The sequence below is a fragment of the Dasypus novemcinctus genome, chromosome 26 (assembly GCF_030445035.2).
Source record: "Dasypus novemcinctus isolate mDasNov1 chromosome 26, mDasNov1.1.hap2, whole genome shotgun sequence".
In the NCBI taxonomy this organism is placed as follows: Eukaryota; Metazoa; Chordata; class Mammalia; order Cingulata; family Dasypodidae; genus Dasypus; species Dasypus novemcinctus.
In genome coordinates this window covers 3,456,042-3,482,325 of record NC_080698.1, presented here as the reverse complement: position 1 = coordinate 3,482,325, position 26,284 = coordinate 3,456,042, and the positions used below count along the sequence as shown (strand labels likewise).

Sequence of the window (26,284 nt, the reverse complement as noted above, 5' to 3'; positions counted from 1 at the left end):
TGTTCATGATTCTCCCACTTTGTCAGACTTTCAGTGAGTCACCTAATTGCCAGCGTTGCAAAGAAATGAGGATGTTGGTCCTGCGATGGCAACAACCAAATTCTGCAGCAAGCGAACGAGCTAAGCAATGGCGTCTCCCTGGAGCCTGCCGAGGCGGCAGCGCCGCTGACACCGTGGCCTCAGTGTGGCGGGCCCCACGGCTGCCTCCTGCCCTAAAGCCAGGGGGGGACGGGCTTTGGTGTTTAAGCGGCTGCGTTTGTGCCGCTTTGTTACAGCAACAACAGAAAACGAAGACAAATGCGACGGCGACAGCCCCTCCCTGGTTCGGAATATTCTAGTGCATAGCAACTGACGTCACAGAGAAGGTTCTAGAAGAGCAGGTCACGGAGAAGAACTGGTGGTTTAGAAGCTCTTGGGTGAAGGCATCCGGGTTACTCAGGAAGTGGCACCTGAAAAATCCAGGGGACGGAGTGCAGGTAGAGCAGCTTTTCTGCAAGACGCGCCAAAGCTGCCGCCAGGGCTGCCCGGTGGGTAGGCCCCGAGGACCTGGCCAGGACCGGTGAGTGGGCTTGGGGTGGCAGGAGCCGGAACCAGCGCAGGGGCCGCATGTCGGGAGAGTTCCTTACTGCACATCTGATGACAGGTCCATTGGGAAGAAGAGGTTTTCATCCACTCATTCATTCACTCATTCATTCACTCACTCATTCATTCATTCACTCACTCATTCATTCACTCACTCACTCATTCATTCATTCATTCATTCAACACAGCCCTGCTGAGCACCTACCATGCACTGGACTCCACTCTGAACTCTGAGGGTAAAACAGACAAGGGGATTCCAGGCTAGTGTGAGAAACGAGCAATAAGCAAGTGAACGAATGCCTGGGCTCAGTCATTTCTGATACTGACTTGTGCTCTAAAGAAAATAAAAACTGTCTTCTGTGACGGGGCACTGACCGGGAACCCCCCTTGTGGTGGTGAGCGCGTGTGCCAAGCCCATGGCGCGGAGGAGCCGGCCATGCCCGGTCTGCAGAGCGGCTGTGCAAAGGGCCTGTGGTGGGAACGAGATTGGCACGCTCCAGGGAAAGAGGGAAGGTGAACACGGGGCATGAGGTGGAGAGGGGAGGCAGGGCTGGACGGAGAGCGGGTGCGGGCAGGGGGCCAGCGGGGGCCTCACCAGGCAGGTGAGGACCCGGGATCTTCCGCAAAGCGCAAGGGCAATCCCCCAGAGGAGAGCTGTGCCCGTGCGGGCTTACCAAGGGGCTGCTGTGCGGAGAACACGCCCCGGACGCCAGGAGAGCGGTGGGCTCAGTCAGGGACCCTCTGCGGAAAGCCAGCGTGACAGGGGGCTGAGGTCACAGCGGTGGGCAGGCTGTGGCCCTGAGGAAACCGGCCGCGGCAGGAGGAGGAAGGGGAGGGGGCTCAGGGGCCCATGAGGGGCTGGGGGCCTGCTCCCCAAGGCAGGCGTGGCCTGAAGGTAGTGTCGGCTGTTGGGAAGCCCAGTGCTGGACTTTCCGCTTATGCACTGAAATTCCATTTTCAAGCTGAGGTCTGGGTACAAGCAGAGCTCAGCAAAGCAGGTGTCCTCAGGGGTCTACGAAGGAGAGGGGCTCCTGGAGGAACGGACAGCAGAGCCACGGCGGGAGGGAGGGGTCGGCTCCGCGGGTCACCAGCCTCCAGACATGTGGGACAGGGATCGTGAGGCCGGAATTCACCCAGAGAGGCCCTGCCAGTGCTCCCCGCCTGACTCCCTGCTGTGCTCCCTGCCTGGCTCCCTGCTGTGCTCCCTGCCTGGCTCCCTACTGTGCTCCCTGCCTGGGTCCCTGCCTGTGCTTCCTTTTGTGCTCCCTGCCTGGCTCCCTACTGTGCTCCCTGCCTGGGTCCCTGCCTGTGCTTCCTTTTGTGCTCCCTGCCTGACTGCCTGCTGTGCTCCCTGCCTGGCTCTCTGCCCGTATCCTGCTGTGCTCCCTGCCTGGCTCCCTGCCTCTGCTCCCTGCTTTGCTCCATGCTGTGCTCCCCACCAGTCTCCCTGCTGTGCTCCCTGCCTGGCTCCCTGCTGTGCTCCCTGCTGTGCTCCCTGCCTGGCTCCCTGCCCGTGCTCCCTGCCTGGCTCCCTGTCTGTGCTCCCTGCCTGGCTCCCCCCCGTGCTCCCCGCCTGGCTCCCCCCCGTGCTCCCTGCTGTGCTCCCTGCTGTGCTCCCTGCTACGCTCCCTGCCTGGCTCCCTGTCTGTGCTCCCTGCCATGCTCCCTGCCTGGCTCCCTGCTGTGCTCCCGGCCTTGCTCTCTGTCCCTCCTCCCTGCTGTGCTCCCTCTGGCTCCCGTCCTGTGCTCAGCTTCCCGGGGTCACTGGCTCCCTCCCTGTCTCGTGCCTCGTCTCGCCCACCAACCTTGTTCAGCTCCCTGCTGCACCCTCCCCTGCAGGAGGGAGCCCCTGCGCTGCCTTTCCAGAACCACCTGTTCTGGTTTCCCAGCCACTGAGACAAGCACCGTGCTGGGCCGGCTTAACACGGGGCGTGTTGGCGCACGGTTTCGGCCGCCCGGGTTGCTCCCCCGGGGCTCCCCGGCAGTCACAGGCCGGTGGCTTCTCTGTCCCATGCAGTGCGCACGGCGGTGGCTTCTTGTTCCCCCGGCTCTGGCTGCTCCTGCAGCCTCTCTGGGACCTCCCTGTCATTGTAGGCCCATGGCCCCCGCCTCAGCCGGGCCTCCCTCGACCGGAGCAAGTCCTCCAGGGTCCTGCTTACAGCGTTCACGCTCAGAAGTGCGTCAAGGTCAAGCACATGCTCGCTGGGTGCGGGACGCCAAGCTGCCACGCCCTCAGCTCCCTTTGTCGGCTGCCTCCAGGGTGGCAGGGTGCCCACTTGCCTGGGTGTCACCCCAACAACAGCTCACACTGCCAGAGCCCCTGCCGCACGCCAGGCCCTGCGCTAAGTGCCCTGCGTGCTTGGCTCACGCACAGGTCAAACAGCGCGGTTCGATAAGTACTATTTAATCTCTGTTTTAGATGAGGGAACTGCGCACAGAGAGGTTGAGCAACTGGCCTAAGATCACAGAGCTCCAGAGGGGTAAAGCTGGTGCCCAAGTGCGAGCCCTCCAGTGCTGGGCTCTGGACCAGTCGTGCAACGTGACAGTTTAAGACGATCGGTAGTGCCTGTTTCTTCTTCAATACGCTGTTTAGGTGGATGATTTTGCTCAGGGGATCTCTCGACGCAGGCTCTTGGTGGAGGGCGGTTTTGGCCCCTGGGACCCTGGCAGGGTCTGGAGACATTTTCGTGGTCACAGCGGGGTGGCTCCCGGCGCCTGTGGGTGGAGAGGCAGCTGCCGCTGACCACCGCGCTGTGCAGCGCCTGGCGCGAACGCCAGCAGCGCGGGGTGGAGAAGCCTGGTGCCGGGCATGCGCACACGCGGGCGCGGGAGGTTCAGGGGAGCAGCTGGCCGTCGGCGGACACGCGTGCGTGGGGGGCCGCAGGGCGCCAGGGGGAGGCGCTGTGTTCAGTGGCCCGTCCCGGGCTTGAGACGGGGACGCTGAAGTGGCCCCACACAGGTGACACCCTGCGCGGTGTCACCGAAGAGCCCGAGGGCAGGAGGGATGTTGTCGGGGACGGGCCAGCCTTCGAGGCGGCGTTGGGGGGCAGGGGCCTGGCCTGGAGCGACGTGAGCCAGGCCCCGAGGCGGGGGGCGCAGGTGCAGCCGGGGCAGCGAGGGGAGGCGCGTGGCAGCGCCAGAGCCTCCTGGGGGGCGCGGGCGGCGGGAGGCCAGCCAGGGGGCCTTGGAGGCCAAGCGTCCAGTGGCCTCTTCCGTGTGACCGTCGAGCCTGCCCGCGGACCTTCCTCCAGTGCAGCAGGAGCCGCCCCCCAGGCCTGGCCCAGAGGGGTGGGGAGGCGAGTTCGGGGGGTGGCGGCGGCAGGGGCAGAGGACGAAGGTCCGGGAGGCAGGCTGGCCGCCGTGGGGAGGAACCCGGGGGCCAGCGGCCGGCCCAGGCGTGAGGCTGTGGAGGGGTTCAGCCAGCTGCTGCTTCTGCGTCTCACCCACCGCGAGGCCTTGGACAACCGGGCTAAGCTCTAGGCCTCAACTTCCCGTGTCTGTGAAATGGGGAGCACGGGGTGCCCTGCGCCCTGCTGGGCCGAGCCGAGCCTGCAGTCGTCAGAGGAACGAAGTGTCTTCTCCCCACTCCGCGCTCCAGGCAGTGGTGGGGCCACTGACAAGTGAGGCATTGTGCCCCCAGTGACCGCGCGCTTGGGGGTCCATCCCCCCATGACCGTGCACTTGGGGGTCCATCCCCCCGTGACTGTGCACTTGGGGGTCCATCCCCCCGGGACCGCACGCTTGGGGGTCCATCATCCCCCCGTGACTGTGCACTTGGGGGTCCACAGAGGCTTCCCCATTGATCCCTGACCAGCCGCGGTGCCATCGAGCCACGACCACAGCCAGGCCGAGCGGCACGGCAGTGTCCAGCCCGGGGTGGGTATCGGCGCTGGGCACTTGTGCTTGAAGGGGAGCCCCCCGGGGAGGCAGGGGGAGAGCAGGGGGAGGTGGAGTCACCGGACCTCCCGCCGAGCTGCACCTAGAGCCGGTGCTGCGCCAGGGCGTGCGGGTGGAGGGCGAGGGCACGGTGGGGGATCGAGGGGAAGAGAAGAGGCAGGGGCGGGCGCCAGCGCCATGCGGTCCAGGGCACAGCTGGCCCTTTACAACCTGCTGAACCAGCAAGGGTTTTTGAAAAATGATCAAAGAATTCAGGGCCATTCGGTGTCCCTGGAAGGAGATCCCCTTGCCCACGGGACAATCGGGTATCGTAACTTTTTAGAAAGCAGGCTGACGGTACAAACCAGAGGTTCATACTCTGTGTGCTTTTTGATATAGTGATTCCAGTTCTAGAGTCTACTTTATAGCAATAATCAAAGATTATGGACTACGATCTTCATCACTTAAAACAGCAAGAATTGAAAACAATGTAAGTGCCCAGGAAAAAGAGTATCGGGTCAGTAAGCCACTCAACGCGATACAATGCAGTCATTAAAAACATTTTTTTTTAAGATTTATTTTTTATTTATTTCTCTCCCCTTCTCCCCTGTTGTCTGTTCTCTGTGTCTATTTGCTGCATCTTCTTTGTCTGCTTCTGTTGTTGTCAGCAGCACGGGAATCTGTGTTTCTTTTTGTTGCGTCATTTTGCTGTGTCAGCTCTCCGTGTGGGCGGTGCCATTCCTGGGCAGGCTGCACGTTCTTTCGTGCTGGCCAGCTCTCCTTACGGGGCGCACTCCTTGCGCGTGGGGCTCCCCTACGCGGGGGACACCCCTGCGTGGCAGGGCACTCCTTGTGCGCATCAGCACCACACATGGGCCAGCTCCACATGGGTCAAGGAGGCCCGGGGTTTGAACCGCGGACCTCCCATGTGGTAGACGGACGCCCTAACCACTGGGCCAAGTCCGCTTCCTAAAAACAATTTTTATACATGGTAGAAGATCCAGGGGCTGACGTGTAGTGGGGTCGCACCGCCTGCCACAGCCGGGATGGACCGTGACCGCTTCCCGTGGCATCTCATTCGGGCCCCCAACCCCCACAAGCTCCCCCTTTCATGCTCACTCGGTCCCCCAGCCCCCATGAGCACCCCCTTTCATGCTATTGGGCCCCCAGCCCCCACGAGCTCCCCTTTCCCGGCCGTCTGCGGCGGCTCCGGTCTGGCCCTGCTTGCGTGCTTGCGGGAACAGCCCCTGGGGTCTGGCGTGGAGAAACTCGGGGAAGACGTTGGGTGAAGGGCAAGGCTGCAGGTCTGAGTAGATTCAGGACAAAGGCAGAGGGTGGATAAACTTCCATGGGCCGTCGTGGCTGAGCTTAAAATCTGGAAGGTGACAAACTGTTTCTCTTTTTTCTGTTTTCCAAAATGTATTTAAGGAGCACGGACGACTTTCACAAGTAGGGGAAGAGAGAGTCGAGCATCTCGATCGATCGTCAAAGGGGAGCGACTGAGGTGCGCGTGGACAGGGCCGCTGGGTCTGCGGGAGGGACATCGGGGCGGGGACTTGGGGCCGTTTCCCAGGCGCAGCCGCTCGGCAGGCCCCGGAGGACGGGGAGACGCGGGAGGGAGCCCTGGAGCCCAGGCCCTGACACACGCGTCCCCCTCCTCCTCCAGAGGCGCCGGGGGCCGCGGGGCCGGAGCCGCCGCACCAAGAGCAGATGAGGGTCTCCGCGGTGCTGTCCCTGGTCGGCTGCCTGCTGGGCCCGAGCGGCGCGTACGTTTTGGGGCGCTGCGTGGTGGCCAGGAGGTTGCACCGGGGAGGTCTCGACTACTTCGAGGGCTACAGCCTGGAGAACTGTGAGCAGCCCCCGCCCCGCCCCTCGGGCCGCCCCGCCGCCCCACCTTCACAGCCGCCCCCTCTCCCTAGGGGTGTGCCTGGCCTACTTCGAGAGCAAGTTCAACCCCTCGGCGGTCTACGACAACACGCGGGGCAACTACACCAGCTTCGGCCTCTTTCAGATCCGCAGCAACGAGTGGTGCGACCGCGGCAAGAACCGCTGCCACGTGGCCTGCACGGGTAGGCGGCTGGCGCGGGCCTGGCCTGCGGGGCCCGAGTGGGATGGGCTGGGGGCTGGACGGGCTCCGGGGCTGGACAGGCTGGGGGCTGGACTGGTTGGGGGACTGGACGGGGTGGGGGCTGGATGGGCTCCGGAGCTGGACGGGCTGGGGGCTGGACGGGCTGGGGGCTGGACGGGTTGGGGGACTGGACGGGCTGGGGGCTGGACGGGCTGGGGGCTGGACGGGCTGGGGCCTGGATGGGCTCCGGGGCTGGACGGGCTGGGGGCTGGACGGGCTCCGGGGCTGGACGGGCTCCGGGGCTGGATGGGCTGGGGGCTGGACGGGCTGGGGACTGGATGGGCTCCGGGGCTGGACGGGCTGGGGGCTGGACGGGCTCCGGGGCTGGACGGGCTGAGGGCTGGACGGGCTGAGGGCTGGACGGGCTGGGGGGCTGGACGGCTGGACGGGCTGGGGGCTGGACGGGCTGGGGGCTGGACCGGATGGGGGCTGGATGGGCTGGGGGCTGGATGGGCTGGGGGCTGGACCGGATGGGGGCTGGACCGGATGGGGGCTGGACGGGCTGGGGGCTAGACGGGTTGGGGGGCTGGATGGGCTGGGGGCTGGATGGGCTGGGGGCTGGACCGGATGGGGGCTGGACCGGATGGGGGCTGGATGGGCTGGGGGCTGGACGGGCTGGGGGCTAGATGGGTTGGGGGGCTGGACGGGCTGGGGGCTGGACGGGCTGGGGGCTGGACGGGCTGGGGCCTGGATGGGCTCCGGGGCTGGACGGGCTGGGGGCTGGACGGGCTGGGGGCTGGACAGGCTGGGGGCTGGACCGGATGGGGGCTGGATGGGGGCTGGATGGGCTGGGGGCTGGACGTGTGGGGCTGGGCCACGTCCAGGTCAGCCCGCTAGGAAGCCCGAGCTGCAGGGCCGGGGCGGGCAGGGTGAGAGGGCCTGGGGTGTCTGGCGGGGCAGCCTGGGGTGGGGTGCAGCAAGGGGCCCCCCCAAAGGGCAGGGGGTGTCAGTGCGTGGAGAGGAGCTGCAGGCTGCACCCATTGCCAAGCCTCCAGCGTGGAGGCACCGGGCTCTGGTTGCACCCACTTGGAGCAGCTCTCTTCTTCCAGGGCAGCTGGTGCTGACACTTGGGCAGGCAGAAGAGGGGACACACAGGCTGTGCCTGCCGTTCTTAGGGGACCCCGCTAGCCATGGTGACAAGGAGATTCGCTCCTTCCAAGGGCGCTTACTAGGCACTGCGCTCCGTGCTGGGGGTGATCAGTGAGCAGAACAGAGAGCCCCGCCCTCCCGCAGCGGCTGTCCCAGGGCTAGTTACTGCCAGGTGCTCTTTTGAGCCCTCCGCGGTGTTAATTCACCCAATCTCCGCAATGACCCAGTGGTGGATACTATTATTATCCCATTCCCCGTTCTATAAATGGGTAAACTGAGGCCCCGCGGCCTCACAGCTGCTGGGTGGCAGAGCTGAAAGGCAAGCCCACGCAGTGTGGCTCCTGAGTCGGGGCTTGGCCACGGATGCCTGGGCCTGCCAGTCCACAGCCTCTGCAGGGCCTCCGTCCACCCGCTGGGCCAGAAATACCCCAGAGCCTCCGCTCGCAGTGTAGACAAGGAGAGTGTCACCGGAGTCTCGAGGCTGTGGTCCCGGTTTCTGTGTTCTAAGGAGGTGAGGGAAGGGAAGGGGTGAGCACACAGGCTGGCTCAGGGCTGCCCCTGGGCCTTTGCACACGCATGCCTCTGCTTGCGGTGGCTCCCTCGACCCCTTTCCTGCACCTTTAGATGCCACTTGGTCCAGTAGCCCTGCCCTGACCCCTCCAGGCTGAGTTAGGTGTCCCTTCTCAATGCTCCACGTCACATGGCAGCCGCCCATCATTCCAGGTAGCCTTGCGCTCTAAGCACCCACGGCTACCCGTGGTGATTATTCCGGCTCTGTGAGGGCAGGTGCCTGTGTGCTTCACACACTGCCTAGCACAGAAAGAAATATTCAATATGCATTTATTTTTAAAGGAAAAAATATTTGCAAGAATTACAAGGATGAAAGAGGTTGTTGATGTGGGAGGAGTGGGGGGAGTGGGAGGTAAATGGGAACCTCTTATTTTTTTAATGTAACATTTTTTGTGATCTATGTATCTTCAAAAAAAATACAATTAAAAAATAAATAAAAAGAATTACAAGGAAAAAAGCAATGCATTTAGTACACCGTGACCACATCCTGCTTTCTCCTAGTGTGTCTGATAACCTAGAGGTAGGTTTTTTCTTGGAAACACGATGAAGCCTCCTGACTGTGAGCACCCCGTGCCTTCTCTGACGTCATTCAGTGAGGGACCCGCCACTCGGTGGCATGGTATTGTTCCACTCTACTTTCTCCACAGATTTACTGAATCCGAATTTAAAAAAGACAATTGAATGTGCCAAGAAAATTGTACAAGGGAAGGATGGGATGGGATCATGGTAAGTGATACATCTTCAAATGATCTATATTTTTAAAGTTCACTCATTATCTTTAATGGAAACCTAACCTTGGCCACTTCCAATTCCAAACTGACTCAGCAGAATCACAATAGATTTCCACAATCCCAAGGCCATAGAAGGAAGGAAATAATTATCAGACTAACTGCCTTGAGTTGAACATTTGTTTTTTTTTCAAATTTTGTTTAGGGTTGTATAGGATGCTAGAATAAGCATTCTTGTAAATGAATCTCTGTGTAGCTCTCTGATTATTTCTTTCACATGAATTCCTACAAGGGTTTGAATACTCAGAAGGTCCTTGATGCATGTTGTTTTATTGTTTTACCTTTCACATTTGGGTCTACAATACCTTTTTTTTTTTTTAAAGACTTATTTATTTTTTATTTATTTCTCTTCCCTTTCCCCCTACCCTGGTTGTTCTCTGTGTCTATTTGCTGCATCGTCTTCTTTGTCCACTTCTGTTGTTGTCAGTGGCACGGGAATCTGTGTTTCTTTTTGTTGCATCATCTTGTTGTGTCAGCTCTCCGTGTGTGCAGCACCATTCTTGGGCAGGCTGCACTTTCTTTTGTGCTGGGCGGCTTTCCTTATGGGGCGCACCCCTATGCAGGGGACACCCCTGTGTGGCATGGCACTCCTTGTGCGCATCAGCACTGCACATGGGCCAGCTCCACACGGGTCAAGGAGGCCCGGGGTTTGAACTGCGGACCTCCCATGTGGTAGACGGACGCCCTCACCACTGGGCCAAGTCTGCTTCCCTACAATACCTTTTTGTTCTTTTTCTTGCCATATTGCATTGGCTTTAATCTGTAGTAAATGTTGAATAGAAGTGGCATCCTTGTCTCGTTCCCAGTCTCACAGGTAAGAACTTCAATATTTTATCACGAAATGTGAAGTTTTCTCTAAGTATTCTGAGACACTTTTAATCAGATTTAATTTGTTACAGGTTTTCATCATGAATGGGTATTGAATGTTGGCTATTACATTTTTTGTTTGTTTACAGTTCTGTGTTAGCTTAGCTATCTTCTATTTTAAATTCAAGCTATTGTCTCTTTTTTCTCTGCTCTCTCCCATGGCTTTCTCCAGAGATCATGTCTGATTGCATCTTACTGAGGACATCTTTTATGAAATTTACGTCTGGATCCTTTAGTATATTATTTTCTGAAGAATAATCCTAATTTCATGAGGATGCCCTCCTTTCTTCTTCTAATAGTTCCCCATAAACTCAATGTCAGTTTATCTTCTATCTTCCTTAAATGAGGCAGATTTACCCATATTCAGGATTTGCTAAGAGATGGGTTGTGTAGCGTTTTCTTGTCTCAGCTCTCTCTACGTGTGTGACAGACCCCCTTCTCAGGTGTCCCTTTGGGGATAGATTAGTGTGCTTGTCTCCTGCCCAATTTCCAATTTGGAGAATTTTCTGGCATGGTGTGCTAATCTGTCTGATAGGCTGAATGAGCAGATTACACGACCACCCTCTATTCTCAGTATGCACTGCTACCACCTCATCTATGCCACCATGCACTGGACACGAGGCCACACCGAATTCCACCTTCCCTGCCTTCTCAGCCTTCCCCCTCCCCATTCCACATCTCTTAGTTCACTGCCTGATTGATTCTGGGATTGTGGTCTCCAGATAGATCTAGAAACAATGCCACATTTCCTCCATTCTAGATTACACAATGTTTTACATTTTTCCTATTTCTGAAATTAGAGTTCATCTTGCAATCAGCATGCCCTCCTCTAAAAGTCGTTATTAAATCATTGATGCACCTTACAAGAGAGGAAATACTTTAATAGTAGATGCGGTTTCTTGACCGCTTAGCATGTAGGCTTTGTGTGCTCACGAGTCGTCACAACTCCCTCTGCAGCGAGTGCTCTGAACCCCACTTTAAAAGTGAGGAGGAAACGGAGGAACAGCGAGATGAAAGGCTCCCCAGGGCCTCAGCGATGGGACCTTTCCTGGGTCAGTGGTGGTGTAGGCAGGAGCCGAGGGTGGGGCCCCAGGCCCCAGTGGGCAGGGATGAGGGTGTCCAGCAGGGTCAGGCCGTGGGGGTCCTGCCAGTGGGCTCGCTTTCCTGGTGGGAGCCGGGCCGGCGTCCCCACTGTGAACTTGAGCTCTGCAGGCAGCGGAGGCCTCTCCGGAATCCAGCAAACAGGTGGCGTGCCCATCTCCAGGCCGGGGCTTTTCGCCGGGGCTTCTTCATCTTTGTGTCTCCATGAGTCTTTGGGGGATACGTTCAGCCAGAGCTTTGTCTGTTTTTCTCGCCTCTTCATGGGCCAGCATCCAGCCTTGTGCCTAGCACACAGTTGCCCTCTAAATGGTGTTGAAAGATGAGGCAGCATTGGGGACCACTGCCCAATTTTTAAAAGTTATTATTTTAAAAATAAAGGTGACATGTCCATGTTTAAAATAATCATCTCCCTCCTATCAGCGGCCAACTGCAGGCCACTGATGTGAATGTCTAATAAGTCAGAGAGAAACGGATGCACAAGTATTTTAAAAATACTTAAAATCCCCTTGCACACACTGGCTGTGCCTTGCTCTTCAGGCCATTTATTATTAGCGCATGCAAATTTGGTCTCTGCCAGCACGTCCCCGCTGCTGAGGGCCCCGCTGGACAGGGCTGCAGGACACTTTATCTGCCAACCCCCCACTGACGAGCATTCAAGCGGTTTCCACTTTTATTCTGCGTCGTTTCAAACAATTCTACAATGAGCATCTTGCTCTTACAACTTGGTGCGCGTTTCAAGTGTATCTTTAGGGAAACATCTAGCAGAGGATTTGCAGAGGCTATTCGGGTCGTGTAAAAGTTGGAGGGACGCTGCTCAGTGCCCTTTGAAGAGGGTCCGTGTGTGGGGGCTGCGTGCCCCTGGCTCACCAGCCTGCTGTGTTAAAAACGAGTGCGGTTTTGGAAATTCGGATGTGGAAAATGGCACCATTCCATTTTGCTTTGCATTTTTAAACTACAAAGACGTCAAGCTTCTTTTCATGTGTGACCTGCGTAGTCATAATCTTTGCCTATTTTTCTATTAGGTTGATAATATTTTTTCATCCTGTTGATTTGTACGTGTCCTTTCCAAATTAAGGTTGTTAGACCTTTGTCCATCATATCCACGCAAACTACTTCTATTTTCAGATTTATTATTTGTATTTTAACTCAGTTTGATGGAACCAGATCCCTCCATTTTTTCTTCTGTGGCTTCTATGTTTATATGAAATCTTGCTAGAAAGGTTTTTCCTACTCCATGATTGTAAAGGAATTAAACCACATTTTCCTCTAGATTAGAAGAGTGCCTGGCACAAAATAACCCTGATAAAAGTTTTTGTTAAATAAGTTAGAAAAGAGAATTTTTATGGTTTCCTGTTTTTACATTTAACATTTTTCATCCTCTTGGAATTTATTTTCATACAGAAAGTGAAGTAGGAATCCAGCTGTTTCTCTCAGGGCTAGTCAGTGATCCCAACGCCCATTATTAATTAACTCATTTTCCCACTAATTTAGTCAGATGCCTTTTCAAGTAAGTAACGTACCTGTCTCCCGAGTATTTGAAATCTTTCGTACATGGTCTCGACGTTCCAATTAGTCTGGAGATTTGGCTGCCTTGTAGACCAGCACTAATGAGCGGAAGGCGTCCTCGGTGCGCGGCACGGAGGGGGCCGCGTGGCCGGGCTGGGCAGGGCTCTCCCCGGCTCCGCATTCCCCGTGGAGCGAGCACCTGCTGAGCTGGGGCAGCAGGGCCTCGCCGCAGGTGCAGGCCGGTCCCGCAGAGGCTGGGCAGGCAGCAGGCAGGGGGACAGGGCCCCTGCCCACGGGCCACCGAGAGCCTCAGGGTTTCTGGAAGCACACGAGCGCCTGTTGTCCCTGCCGCCCGATGGCCGTGAGGGTGGGGGCCACAGCCTCGTGCGACAGTGGGAGCCCCTGCCCTGGAAGGCCCCGAGGCCTGCCCTGCTGAGGGATGGGCCGGCCGAACAGGGCAGCTAGTGGGCTCCAGGCCGGGAGGGGAGGACTGGGTTCCCAGGTCAGCCTGGGGACACGGCACGGGGCCCGCTTCAGGGCGCACAGGACAGGGGGCTGGAGGAGCTCCTGGTCTGGCTGCCCTCGGAGAGGGAAGGCATTTACAAGGAGGTGGGCGAGGCAGGCCCGTGGAGGGGTGAAGGCACCCGGCCCAGGGCTTGAGAGCTCGGGCCAGGCAGGGCGGCCACGGACACCCCCGACGGCCCCGGGCGACATGTGGTGTGGGGGCTTGCTGCGGTTACATTGACCTTGCAGGGGTGGGGGGGACGGCGCAGCTGGGTCTCCCGGCTGACAGCGTGGGGTTCAGGGGCAGGTGTGCTGGGAGGGAGCCCGAGGACACGGGGTGGGGGCGGCGTGCTCGCAGTGCCCAGCAGGGCTGGCCGCGCAGTGCTTGGGACGGGTGGGGGTCCGGGCCGGCCTGCAGGCGCCCCCTTCGTTCCCCGCAGGCCCTCCTGGACGCTGAACTGCCAGCTCTCCGACACCCTGGGCCGATGGCTGGACGGATGCAAGCTGTAGCCCACGGCCTGGCCAGCCGCGCCCTCGGAAGGAGGACACTGTCGCCTGCTTCCTCGGCGCAGTCCTGCTGGTGATTTCACCGCCCCACAGCTCTGCGTGGGAAAGGACAAAAGTTTGCTTTGTCCGGGGACACCGAATAAACGAGCTGGTCTCTTCGCTGTGCTTCCGTGCACTTGTTACCATTCTGACCTATTGTGCCGTGGTTCGTTATTATTTACTCTCAGAAGGTGGGGAGACCTGACGGAAGGGGATGCTCTAGGAAACGAGAAGGGCCGGGAATGTCACTGCTGAACAGGAGACGAAAGAAAAGGCTCAGTGGAAGAAAAGACAGTCGAGGAGAGAGGCGACTCTGGCCACAGGTGGAACCTCGGGACCCCAGGTGTGTCCGTGTTGGGGGACACAGGTGTGAGTGACGAGACACAGAATCCTCTGAATTTCTGTGGAGAGAAGCAAGTGAGAGTGCTCTTTTGTTTTAAATAGGTAAGTTTTGGGTTTTCAAAAAATATTATAAATAACACATATTCACATTAGAGAAATTTTTTTTTTAAATACAGAAATGTAAAAGGAAGAGTCTTCCCATGATTTCAGACCCCAAAGAATCACTGTTACGCACTGGTTGCGTTTCCTTCTAGTCTTTGTCCTGTATATGGGTTTTTTTTTCCTTTTTCCACACTGCTGTGATAGTGTTGTAGAGTTTTGTACCTTGCTTTTGAGAAAGAAAAAAAATAGCCCATGGTAATAAACCTGAACCCTACATGTAATTAATTTTTCATTTGAGAAGTTGTAAGTTTACAGAAAAATCATGGAGAAAATATGGAGTTCTCATATACCCCCTCCCCATTATTAACAGCTTTTAGGGAAACGGACTTGGCCCAGTGGTTAAGGCATCCGTCTACCACATGGGAGGTCCGCCGTTCAAACCCCGGGCCTCCTTGACCCATGTGCAGCTGGCCCATGCGCAGTGCTGATGCGCGCAAGGAGTGCCCCCCCACGCAGGGGTGTCCCCCGCGTAGGGGAGCCCCACGCGCAAGGAGTGCACCCATAATGAGAGCCGCCCAGCGCGAAAGAAAGTGCAGCCTGCCCAGGAATGGTGCCGCCCACACACGCTGACGACAACAGAAGCGGACAAAGAAACAAGACGCAGCAAATAGACACAGAGAACAGACAACGGGGCGGGGGTGGGGGCAGGGGAATTAAATAAATAAATAAATCTTTAAAAAAAACCAGCTTTTATTAGTGTGGTACCTTTGTTACAATTGATGAAAGAATATTATTATATTTGTACTATTAACTATAGTTCATAGTTTACATTAGGGTTCACAGTGTTGTACAGTCCTACTTTTTTTTATTCTAGTAACCTAAAATTTCCCTTTTTAACTACATTCATATAAACAACTCCGTGGCATCAGTCACATCCAAAATCTTGTGCCACTGTCCCCACCATCCCTTACCGCAAGCCGTCCGTCACCCAAACAGAAACTCTGCGCCAAGTAAGCATAAACTCCCTACTTCCTACCCTGTTCTGGTCCCTGGTAATCTGATTTCTAGTTTCTGACTCCATTAATTTTTTTATTCTATTTCCCATCAGTGAGATCATACAATGTTTGTCCTTCGCATCTGGCTTACTTCATTTGTCGTGAAGTTTTTCAAGTTGTTGGGTGTGTCATGACGTCATTCCTTTTTATGGCTGAGTGATATCCCATTGTATTCATAGACCACATTTTGTTTATTGATCTATCTGTGTTGGACACTTGGGCTGCTTCCCTCTTTTGGCAATTGTGAATAAAGCTGCACATTGGTGTGCAAATATCTGTTCAAGTCCCTTTCAATTCTTTTGGGAGTATACCTAGAAGTGGGATCACTGGGTCATCTGGTACTTCTGTATTTAACTTTCTGAGGAACTGCCAAACTGAATTCCACAGTGGAAGTGTCATTTTCCATTCCCATCAACAATGAATGATTAGTGTTCTTATTTCTCCACATCCTCTCCAACACTCACGATTTTCCATCAAAAAAAAAAAAGGTAGCCATTCTCTTGGGTGTGAAATGGTATCTCACTGTGGTTTTGCTTTGCATTTCCCTAGTGGCTAAAGATGCTGAACATCTTTTCATGTGTATTTTAGCCACATATCGTCTTTGGAGAAATGTCTATTCAAGTCTTTTGCTCATTTTTAAAATTGGGTAGCCTTTTTGTTGTTGGGTTGTGGGATTTCTTTATATGTTCTGGATTTTGAACCCTTATTGGCTATGTGATTTCCAAATATTTTCCCCCTCTGTAGTTTGCCTTTTAACTTTCACAGTGAAGTCTTTTGATGTACAAAAGTTCTAAATTTAGAGGAAGTTCCATTTACCTATTTTTTTCTTTTGCTGTTTGTTCTTTTGGTATGAAGTCTAAGAAATTATTGCCTAATGTACAGTTCTGAAAATGCCTCCCTATGTTTTCTTCTGGGAGTTTTATAGTTTTGGTTTCTTATATTTAGGTCTTTGACCATTTTGAGTTATTTTTTATATATATTGTGAGGTAGAAGGCACCTTCATTCTTCTGCATAAGGATAGCCAGTTTTTCCCACACCATTTGTTGAAGAGACTATGCTTTCACCATTGAGTGGACTGGTGCCCTTTTCAAAAATCACTCGGTGGATTGTAGAAAGACTGCAGAGTAGGACGCTCCAGAAGCAACCCCCACCAGAACAACCATTAAACAGGCAGGAACTGTCTGAATCAACTATTTGAAAACTCCAGAGGCCAGTAGAACACTACAGCATCCAGAGAAGAGTGGGAGGAAAGGCTGGTGAATTATGGTAAATACCAGTAAACTGCTGTGCCTGCATGGCTGATACCGTCACCTAGCCCCCGCTCTTGCAGCAGGCAGCCATGAGCTCCAGCTCCCGGTGTAGCTTGTTGGTGCCAGAAAGGGACATAAAAATCCACTCCTTGTCACCCCTCAAAAAAATTCACCTCTGCAAGATCCAGGGAGGACAAGGGCTAATCGTTGATCATGGCTGTTGATTAGCTGCCTCGGATCACTGGGTCTTGGCTCTGAGGACAGCCATTGTTCCAATCTACCTTGAACAAACAAGCAGAGGAGACGTAAGGACAGGATGCTTCCTCAGAGCCGTGGAGACAGTCGATCGGCTGCATCTGCTGGGCAGGCCAAGAAGGCGCCGCACTGGGGGCCCATGGAAGAAGCTCCTGGCGCCCATCCTGGCTGCCCTCATCCCCGCTGCAGGGTGTTTGGAGCCGGCTGGCACTCCCTGTGTGCGTCTCTGGCCTGGTTCTGACTGGGAAAGGCCAACTTGGGAAATTCCTCTCCAGCATGCCCCCCTTTTAGAACTTGCCTTCCCGGCAAAGCAGAGCTTGAGACAACAAAGTATAATAAATAAGTGAGGCAGAGAGCCTGGGCTCAGGCTTACCTTTGGCAGTGGAACACCCAGCAGAGGGAGAAGCTCTGTCCCCTGGGGAGTAGACTCCTGTAAACAGGGGAGCTCCTAAGGCTGAGAACTCCCAGGACAAGCCCCAGCCCCAGGAAAGACAGGGAGGAGCCTGCACTGTGCTCCCCTGTGGCGGATCTTCCCGATGGGAAGGCTGACGCCCAAGAAAATCTCATCATACTAACTCAAGAAACAGACACCTCAGGGAATAAATCCCAGAGCTAATATTTTAAGATATTAAAATGTACAGTGTGCAATGAAAGATTATAAGACAAGAAGGAAATGATGGCCCATTCAAAGGAAGAGGGTGAAAATCCAGAAAACATCAGTGTAGAAGACCAGACTGTGGACATACCGGCCAAAGACTTTTAAAAAATGATCTTTATATGCAGACCTCATATTTTTTTAATGTAACATATATATGAATTACTGTGATCTAAGGCTCTTGTGAAGAGAAGCTCAATAATTAGGGAAAAAAGAAAAGAAAAAGATAAGATGTAGAATTTTTCCAAATCAATATGTATTCTATATCTAACCTTTAAACTCATTGCTATATTCCATTTTACTATTAAGGGAACCTGACATTATATTGGGCTTCACTTTTCAGGAAGTTTTGGATCACAGAGTGGTTCAACAATAGCAGCGGAGGAATACTGGTATGGGATGTTATTGACAGGGGACATATGGTTGACAGGGAGTTATACAGGGCATGTGTCCAGGGTGCATGGAAATGTTTGGATATACTCATAGTGGAAACAATTAAAAACAACAGCTGGGGGGGTACTGGGTTCCTGGCCGGGGCGGGGCGGGGGGGAGCTCTGTCATGGTCCCTAGGGGAGCAGCTGCAGTCCCCCAGGTGCAACAGCAAGGACCAGAAAGGAATGAGGATCCAACAGTGACCCCCTGATACTAATGACTATGCTTGTGAGCCTATACACCTGAAATAAGAACAAGGCCTAGAGCAGCACTGTGCCTAAGAGTTCCCTCCTGACAACCTCCATGTTAGTCAAATGTGACCAGTCTCAAAGCCAAACTCAGCATGTAAATGCAATGCCTTCCCCCCAGCATGGGACATGACACCTGGGGATGAGCCTCCCTGGCACCGAGGGATCACTACCAAGTACCAGCTGATGATGTAACTAGAAAATGACCTTGAATTAAAGGTTCAACATGGACCAGCAGAATATCCCTGTCTACATATAATAACAGGAGTTAAAAATGCTGTTTGAACTAAAGTAAGGGGGAAATGGAAAGGACAAAAGAGTTTATATGGCTATAAGTTTCTAAAAAAGAGTCTGGAGGTTGTCAGAAGGATTGCCCTTATGCACACCTGAGCAGAGTCTCAGAGACAGATAAAGTAGATAAAACCCCAGGTATTGGTTCTTTTGAGGGCTAAAGAGATCCACAGGTTCTATGGTCATGGCAGATGGGGTTCACTGCCATGTCAGTTGGCCCTTCTTTGGAGCTGGTGTTTCTGCGTGATGGAGCTGGACTCAGATGTGATCTCTTTTCACAAGCCTTTCATGCTACTTTACTGGAATTGTAGTTGGTGCTGGGGTTTAAGATATATCTAGGGGATCTGAATCTCTGGACTGACCATATGATAGCCAGGCCCTGAGCCTCAACAGACTTCAGCTCCTACACTCTGGTTTATTGGACTTACCCCACTCAGCTAACATGGAGTTGAAGAATGTCAACCACCACACCATGGAGCCTAGAGTGCCTACAACTGAAAGCAGGAGGATTGCAGCCAATATCCATGTGGAATCTAAACCCCCTCTTGACATAGATGTGGAATGGACACAACCAAGCCAAGGTCCACAGGAAGGAGGAATACAGTAAGGATTAGAGTGGACTTAATGATATCCTATTCATGAACTATTGTGGTTAATGATCGAGAAAATGTGGCATTGGTGTGGAAAAAGTGGCCATGGTGGCTGCTGGGTGTGGGGAATGGGAGGAAGAGATGAGATGTGGAGGCATTTTCGGGACTTGGAGTTGTCCTGGGTAGTGCTCCAGGGACAATTGCCAGACATTGTATGTCCTCCCATGGCCCACTGGATGGAACGTGGGAGAGCGTGGGCTATGGTGTGGACCACAGGCCATGGGGTGCAGCAATGCCCAGAGATGTACTCACCAGATGCAATGGATGTGTCATGATGATGGGGGAGAGTGTTACTGTGGGGGGAGGGGTGGGGGCGGTGGGGGTGAATGGGGACCTCATTTTTTTTAATGTAATATTTTTTTAAAAATGAATAAATAAAATTTAAAAAAAAACAAAAAAAAAAGAAAATAAAGAACAAAAAAGAAATGCATGTGAGTGAGCAAGTGTGAGTACAGGATGTGAAAAAAAAAAGACGCTTATTCACTGTTGGTGGGAATGTAGAATGGTACGGTAACTGCAGAGGGCTGTTTGGCAGTTCCTAAGGAAGTGGAATATAGACTTACCATGTCACCCAGCAATATCACTACTAGATATATTCCCAGAAGAACTGAGAGAAGTGACACAAATATTTGCACATTGATGTTCATAGTGGCTTTATTCACAATTGTCCAAAGATGGAAATAACCCAGGTGTCCATCAGCTGATCAATGGATAAACAAATTTGGTATATACACAGGATGGAATATTATGCAGCTGTAAGAAGAAATGAAGTTGTGAAGCAAATGACAACATGGATGAGCGTGGAGAACATTATGCTGAGTGAAGCAACCCAGACACAAAAGGACACATACTGTGTGATTGTGCCGTTATGAACTAAATACATGTGTAAAGGCATGGAGTTAATCATTAGAATATAGGTCACCAGAAAATAGAATGAGAGTAGAGAATGGAAAGCTGAAGATTAATCTGTGCAGAATTGGTTAAAAGATTTTTAAATCTTTGGAGATGAATAGAAGTGGTAAAAGCACATCATAGTGTTTGTAACTAGCAGAGCTATTACATGGGTATGACAATGGTTAAAAGAAAGTCTAAGGACATGTATATTATTAGAAGGAAAACTAAAAAATGTAACATGGGACTGTATAGCACAATGAAACTTCATGTGAAATACAAATGAGGTAATAGTGCATATATGACAGTTTTTATAAAATACAAATGCAAATAAACTAGAAAGACAAAAATAGAATAACAGATATGCATGGCAGGGGAAGCATAGAGAGACTGAGAGGCAATGAGTTTTTTGTCTATCTGTTTTTTGTTCATAATTATTGTAATTATTGGAATAATGAAAATGCTCTAATAATGATTGAAGTAATGAATGCACAACTATGTGATTATACCAAATACTATTGACTGTACACTGGATGGATTTATGTTTTATTAATATATATCAATAAATTGATTTGTTAAAAAATATACATCCCCTTTTATGCAGAAAAAAAATAATACTCGTGCCTAATTTAGTGAGGATCATTTAAAACAAAATTTTAAAAATTGATCTTCAGTGTGCTCAAGGAGATGAAGGAAAATACAGAGAAAGAGCTTACGGGTGTCAGGAAGGCAGTGAATGAATAGCATGAGAGTCTCATAACGAGAAAGACATTTTTGAAAGGACTAAACCACTACGGGGATTGAAGAGCACCATAACTGAAATGAAAAACTCACAGGATGCTTTCAACAGCAAACTGGAGCTGAGAGGAGGAAGAATCAGCAGACTTAAGACAAGTGAAACAAGTCGGGCTGAGGAGCAGAAAGAAGAAATAATTATAAAAAGTGAAAATAACCTAAAAGACCCCTAGGACACCATCAAGAGTACCACCATAGGGAAGCAGACTTGGCCCAGTGGTCAGGGCGTCGCCTACCACATGGGAGGTCCAGGTTCAAACCCCGGGCCTCCTTGACCCGTGTGGAGCTGGCCCAGGCGCAGTGCTGATGCGCGCAAGGAGTGCCCTGCCACGCAAGGGTGTCCCCACATAGGGGAGCCCCACGCACAAGGAGTGTGCCCCATAAGGAGAGCCACCTAGCGCAAAAAAAGTGCAGCCTGCCCAGGAGTGGCACTGCACACACGGAGAGCTGATGCAGCAAGATGACGCAACAAAATGAGACACAGGTTCCCGGTGCCACTGACAAGAATACAAGCGGCTACAGAAGAACCCACAGCAAATGGACACAGAGAGCAGGCGACAGGAGAAGGGGGAGAAGGGGAAAGAAATAAAAAATAAATCTTAAAACAAAAAAAGAGCATCACTATACACACTATGTACACCTTCCCCTACTTCAGTGTGTCGTGTACATTTTTTCCCTTACAAACGGGCTACTATTGTATATACAGTTTTGTGTCTTGATTTTTTTCACTTAATATTTTGTGTTCTAATTTTTTCAGCACCATTTTTGACAACTGTGCAGCCGTATCCCATCATGTGGATAAACTATAATGCCACACCCTCTGCTGCTACTCTTCTCAATCCGGAGAAAAAGCCAATGTGCTGAGCCTGTGGTGGCCGTCTCAGGGGCAGAGGGACCCAAGCCAGGTCAACCCTTCTTTTTGTATGTATCTTGGTCATTTTCAGAAAGGAAAAAAAAATGGCTAAAAGATATTATTTCAGGGACAGAAATTTTACTTAAGTTCATCAGTGATGGAGCAGCTCGGGCAACTCTAATCAGTTTTGCGTGGCATTCCCTCTTCTTGAAAAACGTCTGGCTCGCACAGTCAAATTCCTGCTGGTCGCGGCGCTTGCTGTTGAGTCAACGAGAAGCTTGGGAGGCCTTGAGCTGGGAACCCCGCGCTCTTGGCAAGGATGGACCTGAATATGATAATGCACCTGACCTCACCCTGACCTTAGCCCAGACATTAATGACAACCTGCAATTGATTAAAACGCTATCTCCTCAAGGGCCGAGCCCAGCGCTGCCGCCCCATTCCAGCCCATTACTCCTGCAGCGGCGCATCGTCCTCTAATGGCCTCCTGTGTCAACATGGGCGTGAGGCCTGGAGACGAAGCAGATGTTCGCGTATTGACCGAGCAGGTTCGCTCACGTTTCCTGCCATCCGCTCCTGGCGTCGCCCGTCACCGATGAAGGCTGCCGCAGTGGGCGCTTCTCCCCGTCTGGGTCATGAAATGATCAAAGCTCGAGGAGAAAATTTCAACAACTCCTATCATTATTACTTCTATTACCAGCAACTACCAGATTGACTCCCATTTGACAAATGTTACATACAGTATTTACATACAATATTTTCAAGTCTTGCAAAGTTTTGTAAGGTGGTGATGAATTAGAACCATCCTGCAGGTGGGGGCACTTGACTTTACTCCCAGCGATGGAGACGGTGTGGGTCTTCTCTTCCCTCAAAACCTGTAAACCCCACATGACATCCTCCAAAGCCTGGTGCAATTTTCCATTTGATACGTTACCTGGAAAATTGAGTCTCCAGCTTTTTAATTAGGACTTTGTATTGGGAGAGGTGTTAGCACCCGGCTCAGAACAATGAGCCAATGTCATGGTGCCCAATACACAGGCTGGAAAGCTGAGGCACCAAGAGAGGAGGCAGCCTTCTCACCTGCACAGAATAAATAGTAGGGCAGGCAGTGCACAGACCTGCAGCATTTACAAGCGTCTGTCATGATAAAAGTCATCTCAGGTGGCTGGTAAAATGCAGGTTCCTGGGCCATGCGCCCACCTTCTGAGGCCAGATCTCCTGCATGGGGACAGAGGGGCAGGAATCTGTATATTTTTAATGCCTCCATATAAATCATACCTTTGGGAAACTTGGGAGAAACTGGTCAGTGGGAAGAGCATGGGTTTGGGAAGTGCTGGAAGACTCCGGGAGGGCCCTGGCTCGCCGCTGGCTCTCGAGCCCCCTCACAGCCTGCTCTTCGTTCTCCTGTCTGTGGACTGAAGCCACAGGGGGCCAGGAGGGGAGCAGGCCCCGGGAGAGGAGTGGGCCCCAGGAAGGGAAGGGGCTCCCGGTTCCCGCGCCCTTGACCTGCGTCCGGCGCCACGCTGGCTATCCGTGAGGAAGGTCGCTGCTCCAGCCCCCGGTTTGTGTCCCGCAGCGGAGCTCGGCCAGTTCAGAACTGGAGTGAGGAGATGGCATCTCGCTCGCCCTCGGGTCACTGCTTCCCAGAACCCGCCCACGCAGTGGCTGGCTTCTCTTCTTTTTTTTTTTTAGATTTATTTTACTTCTTTCTCTCCCCTTCCCCCCCTCCCCCCGCCCCGTTGTCTGCTCTCCGTGTCCATTCGCTGTGTGTTCTGCATCCTCTTGCATTGTCAGTGGCACCGGGAATCTGTGTCTCTTTTTGTTGCGTCATCTTGCTGCGTCAGCTCTCCGTGTGCGTGGCGCCACTCCTGGGCGGGCTGTGCTTTTCACGTGGGGCGGCTCTCCTTGCAGGGCACACCCCTTGCACGTGGACACCCCTGTGCGGGGGACACCCCTGTGTGGCATGGCACTGCTTGCTCACGGCAGCACTGCGTGTGGGTCAGCTCACCACATGGGTCAGGAGGCCCTGGGTTTGAACCCTGGACCCTCCCTATGGCAGCAGACGCTCTATCAGTTGAGCCATGTCCGCTTCCTTGGCTTCTGCTCTGAAACCAAAGCTCACGCCCCTCGGGACTCAAGGTGAGCCAGGCGGCCCTGCGCCCCCCGCTGCCTCCTCAGTGTTGTCTTGCTCGTTGGAAGCCAGGGCCCCCTGCGTTCTCCCAGCCCCTGCCGCCGTCAGAAGGTCTGGGCTCCTGGCTCGCTGTTTCCCACCCGTTGGACTCCTTGGTGGCCGCAGCACCTGTGTGGACAGCCACCAGCGCTCCAGCACCTCCCCCCCGGGTTGTCACCTCAAGGCCCTTGCCCTCCCTCACTGCAGCCCGGCACGTCCACAGCCAAGCTCAGCCTCACCAAGCGCCCCGGCAGCGCCAGGACCTCAGTGCTGAGCTCCCCATCCAGCATCTCCCCACTGAACGCGCGCTAACAGTGTCTAACTCCAACCATCCGTTGGCTCCACCGGGTCACTATCAATCGACCCTTTCGCCTTGGCATTGCCCTCCACCCCCCTCACGTCCTCGCCGCTCTCTTTCCCTAGCTTGTATTCCAGAACCACCTCTATGAATATGCCCTTTCTCCCTCGGTCTCTCCGATACATTCGCCCAGACAAATCCCAGCCCTGGCTGAACCCAGCTCTCTACCTCCTCTGCATTTGCATCCAAGGAGCTGTACGTGTTTGGAGAAAAGAAACGCAAAACCGTGACGACTGTCTCGTTTTAAATTCACGACAACCACCACCACGTGGGCTCTTACTCTTCTAGCCTCTTAGATGGCTACTTCCCACGTTATCCTCCTTCTTTAAATGTACCTCTCCTCCCCATCCTTTCTTTTAGCTGGTGACGTTCCCTATTTCACCAGGAATAAAAGCCATCAGATGAGACTTACCATTAGCTCCACTGCCCACCCGGCCACCCCCGAGATTATGAACTGTTGGTGCTTCCATCTAAGGCGACCTCCCCCTCTTCTCCAGGACCCCCTACTTTCTTCCCTGCTCTTGGACTTTACAAGAGACAAGTGATAATGTAGTGTCCCTTTTTTCTTCCCTACTTGATTGCTTCCTTCATCATAAAAACATATTTTATTATCAACCATTTTTTAAAAATCCCTCCCTTGACCTTGCATTTCCCACCATTTCTCTACTCTTATTTGTAGCAAAATTCCTCAAAGACAGGTCTGAGCCCTCTGTCTCCTCAACCTTCCCTTCCATTCTCTCTTGGATCCATTCCATCGAAAACTCTCTCATTAGGGTCACCAATGAGTCCCACGCTGTCAAATCCAACGGTCAATCCTCCGTCCACATCTAACTCGGCAGCCTTCGGCCGGTTGCTCATTCCTTCCCTCCTAAGCATAACCCGTGTGTCTTCTGGGCCGCCGCACGATGCTGACGATGCCATCAGGGCACCAGCCTTGGTTTCTGCTGTTGGTGGGTTGGTCGGGTCAGTCTTGGTGACGAGAAATCCATGTGGTTGAGGACACACATCAACCCCATCCCTGCCAACACAGCCACTTGGTTTGCTTGTCAGGGTGGTTGGGGAGAGAGGCTGCCGACACCCACAAGCCACTTGTCTACCTGATTCTTGAAAACCTCCTCTGCAGCGGGTACCCTGTGGTGAACAGGTACTCGGGGCACATGTATCCTCCCCGATGTCCTTCTGCCAAGCTCTTCTAGGTCCCTGGTCATTCACCCAAAACCTCAGCCCCTCGTAGACCAGCCTGGAGCCCTCCCTCTGACCAGCTCTCCTGGCAGGCTGTACTGCCTGAAGTCCCTTCCCTTCCCACGGTGTGATGCCATAGCAGTCCCTCTCTAGTGGGTGCACCACCCGGGGTAGCTCTGCCCATGAACTAGGCATGAGCTTTTTCCTCCTCAGTCAACTGGTCATAAAGAGCTCCCCGAAGCACAGGCGAGGGCTGAGGAGTAGCGGTGCCAGTCGAGTTTGGGCCACCTGCTTATGCAATTTACTTGCGTCTCCAGGATCTGCTTGAGCCTACCATTACATCATCGCTCACTTGAGGACAGCGTGCTTTTGCACCTACCCACTTTTAGGGATTGGACAGCCAGGAAACATCTGGTTCTCACCGGGAGCTCAGATCACAGGGTCATTTGCTGTCCTATAGGCAGCTGGAGCAGCGAGATTCAAAAGGAGGTTATTTCTGGACTAGAGCACAGCTGTGCTTCAAAACGCTAGGACTCTGAGCCGGGGTGCCCCTGCCAGGGTTTTTCAAGTCTCTGTTGCATTCATTGCTGGCAAATTGTTGGGAGGGCTAAAGGAGCAAAAGTCAGCCGCCTCTAGGTCCACCATGCAGGGACGTAGGCGCCGCTGCTGCCGGGAGCCTGCAGACACTGCCGTTCCCTTCCCGGCAACTCCGCCGCCTCAAGGCAGGTGCCTGGCCGGGCGGATGCAGGCCAGGTGCAGCCCTGCGCCAGCCCCGCTCCTGCCTTCTGCATCCCATGGGGCAGCACAGTTCTCCAGACTCTCAGTTCCCGCGTCCTCACTCGGCTCTGAATCTGCAACCCCTTTGTCTCAGACCTCAGCTCCTCCAACCCAGGGGAGGGCGAGAAGCAGGTGCAGCAGAGCCAAGGGCCAGCAGACAAGCTCCTGGCCACGTGCACCTTGAAATGAATGGGTGACAGGATTGCGGGTCTAGACACCGTCATGCGCTTCTAGGATCACCCCCAAACTTCTTGCTAGGTGCGCAGAGCGCTCCTTAGTGGGGCTGCTGGGGGCCTCACCAACTGACCTCCGCTCACTCCCCGGCTCCTCCCCTTTTCCCAGCCACCTCCATCCCCCAGTCGGGGCCCCTGTCATCCCACAATGGCTTGACTATTTACAAGTCACCCACACTGCAAGAAGAT

At 53.6% G+C, this 26,284-nt stretch overlaps 1 protein-coding gene across 2 annotated transcripts; it reads left to right on the top strand.

The window, feature by feature from the left end:
• Positions 1-387: 387 nt before the first annotated feature.
• LYZL4 (lysozyme like 4) lies at positions 388-13,677 on the top strand. Of its 2 annotated transcripts, none has more exons than XM_004478331.3 (6): positions 388-559; positions 5,887-5,962; positions 6,125-6,307; positions 6,378-6,527; positions 8,893-8,971; positions 13,452-13,677. In XM_004478331.3, the coding sequence occupies exons 3-6, from the start codon at positions 6,169-6,171 to the stop codon at positions 13,519-13,521; spliced, it is 438 nt and encodes a 145-aa protein (XP_004478388.1). In that variant the 5' UTR covers positions 388-559; positions 5,887-5,962; positions 6,125-6,168; the 3' UTR covers positions 13,522-13,677. The 2 variants fall into 2 exon arrangements, with proteins under 2 accessions (XP_004478388.1, XP_058144273.1); XM_058288290.1 differs by lacking the exon at positions 388-559 and adding an exon at positions 4,863-4,948.
• Positions 13,678-26,284: the final 12,607 nt, after the last annotated feature.

What these genes read in the sequence shown, in the direction of transcription:
- LYZL4 (XM_004478331.3), top strand. Translation starts at nt 6,169, where the DNA reads ATGAGGGTCTCCGCGGTGCTGTCCCTGGTCGGCTGCCTGCTGGGCCCG. An exon ending in GGGCTACAGCCTGGAGAACT is followed by an intron (nt 6,308 to 6,377) that starts GTGAGCAGCCCC and finishes CCCTCTCCCTAG; the next exon opens with GGGTGTGCCTGGCCTACTTC. An exon ending in AAGGATGGGATGGGATCATG is followed by an intron (nt 8,972 to 13,451) that starts GTAAGTGATACA and finishes CGTTCCCCGCAG; the next exon opens with GCCCTCCTGGACGCTGAACT.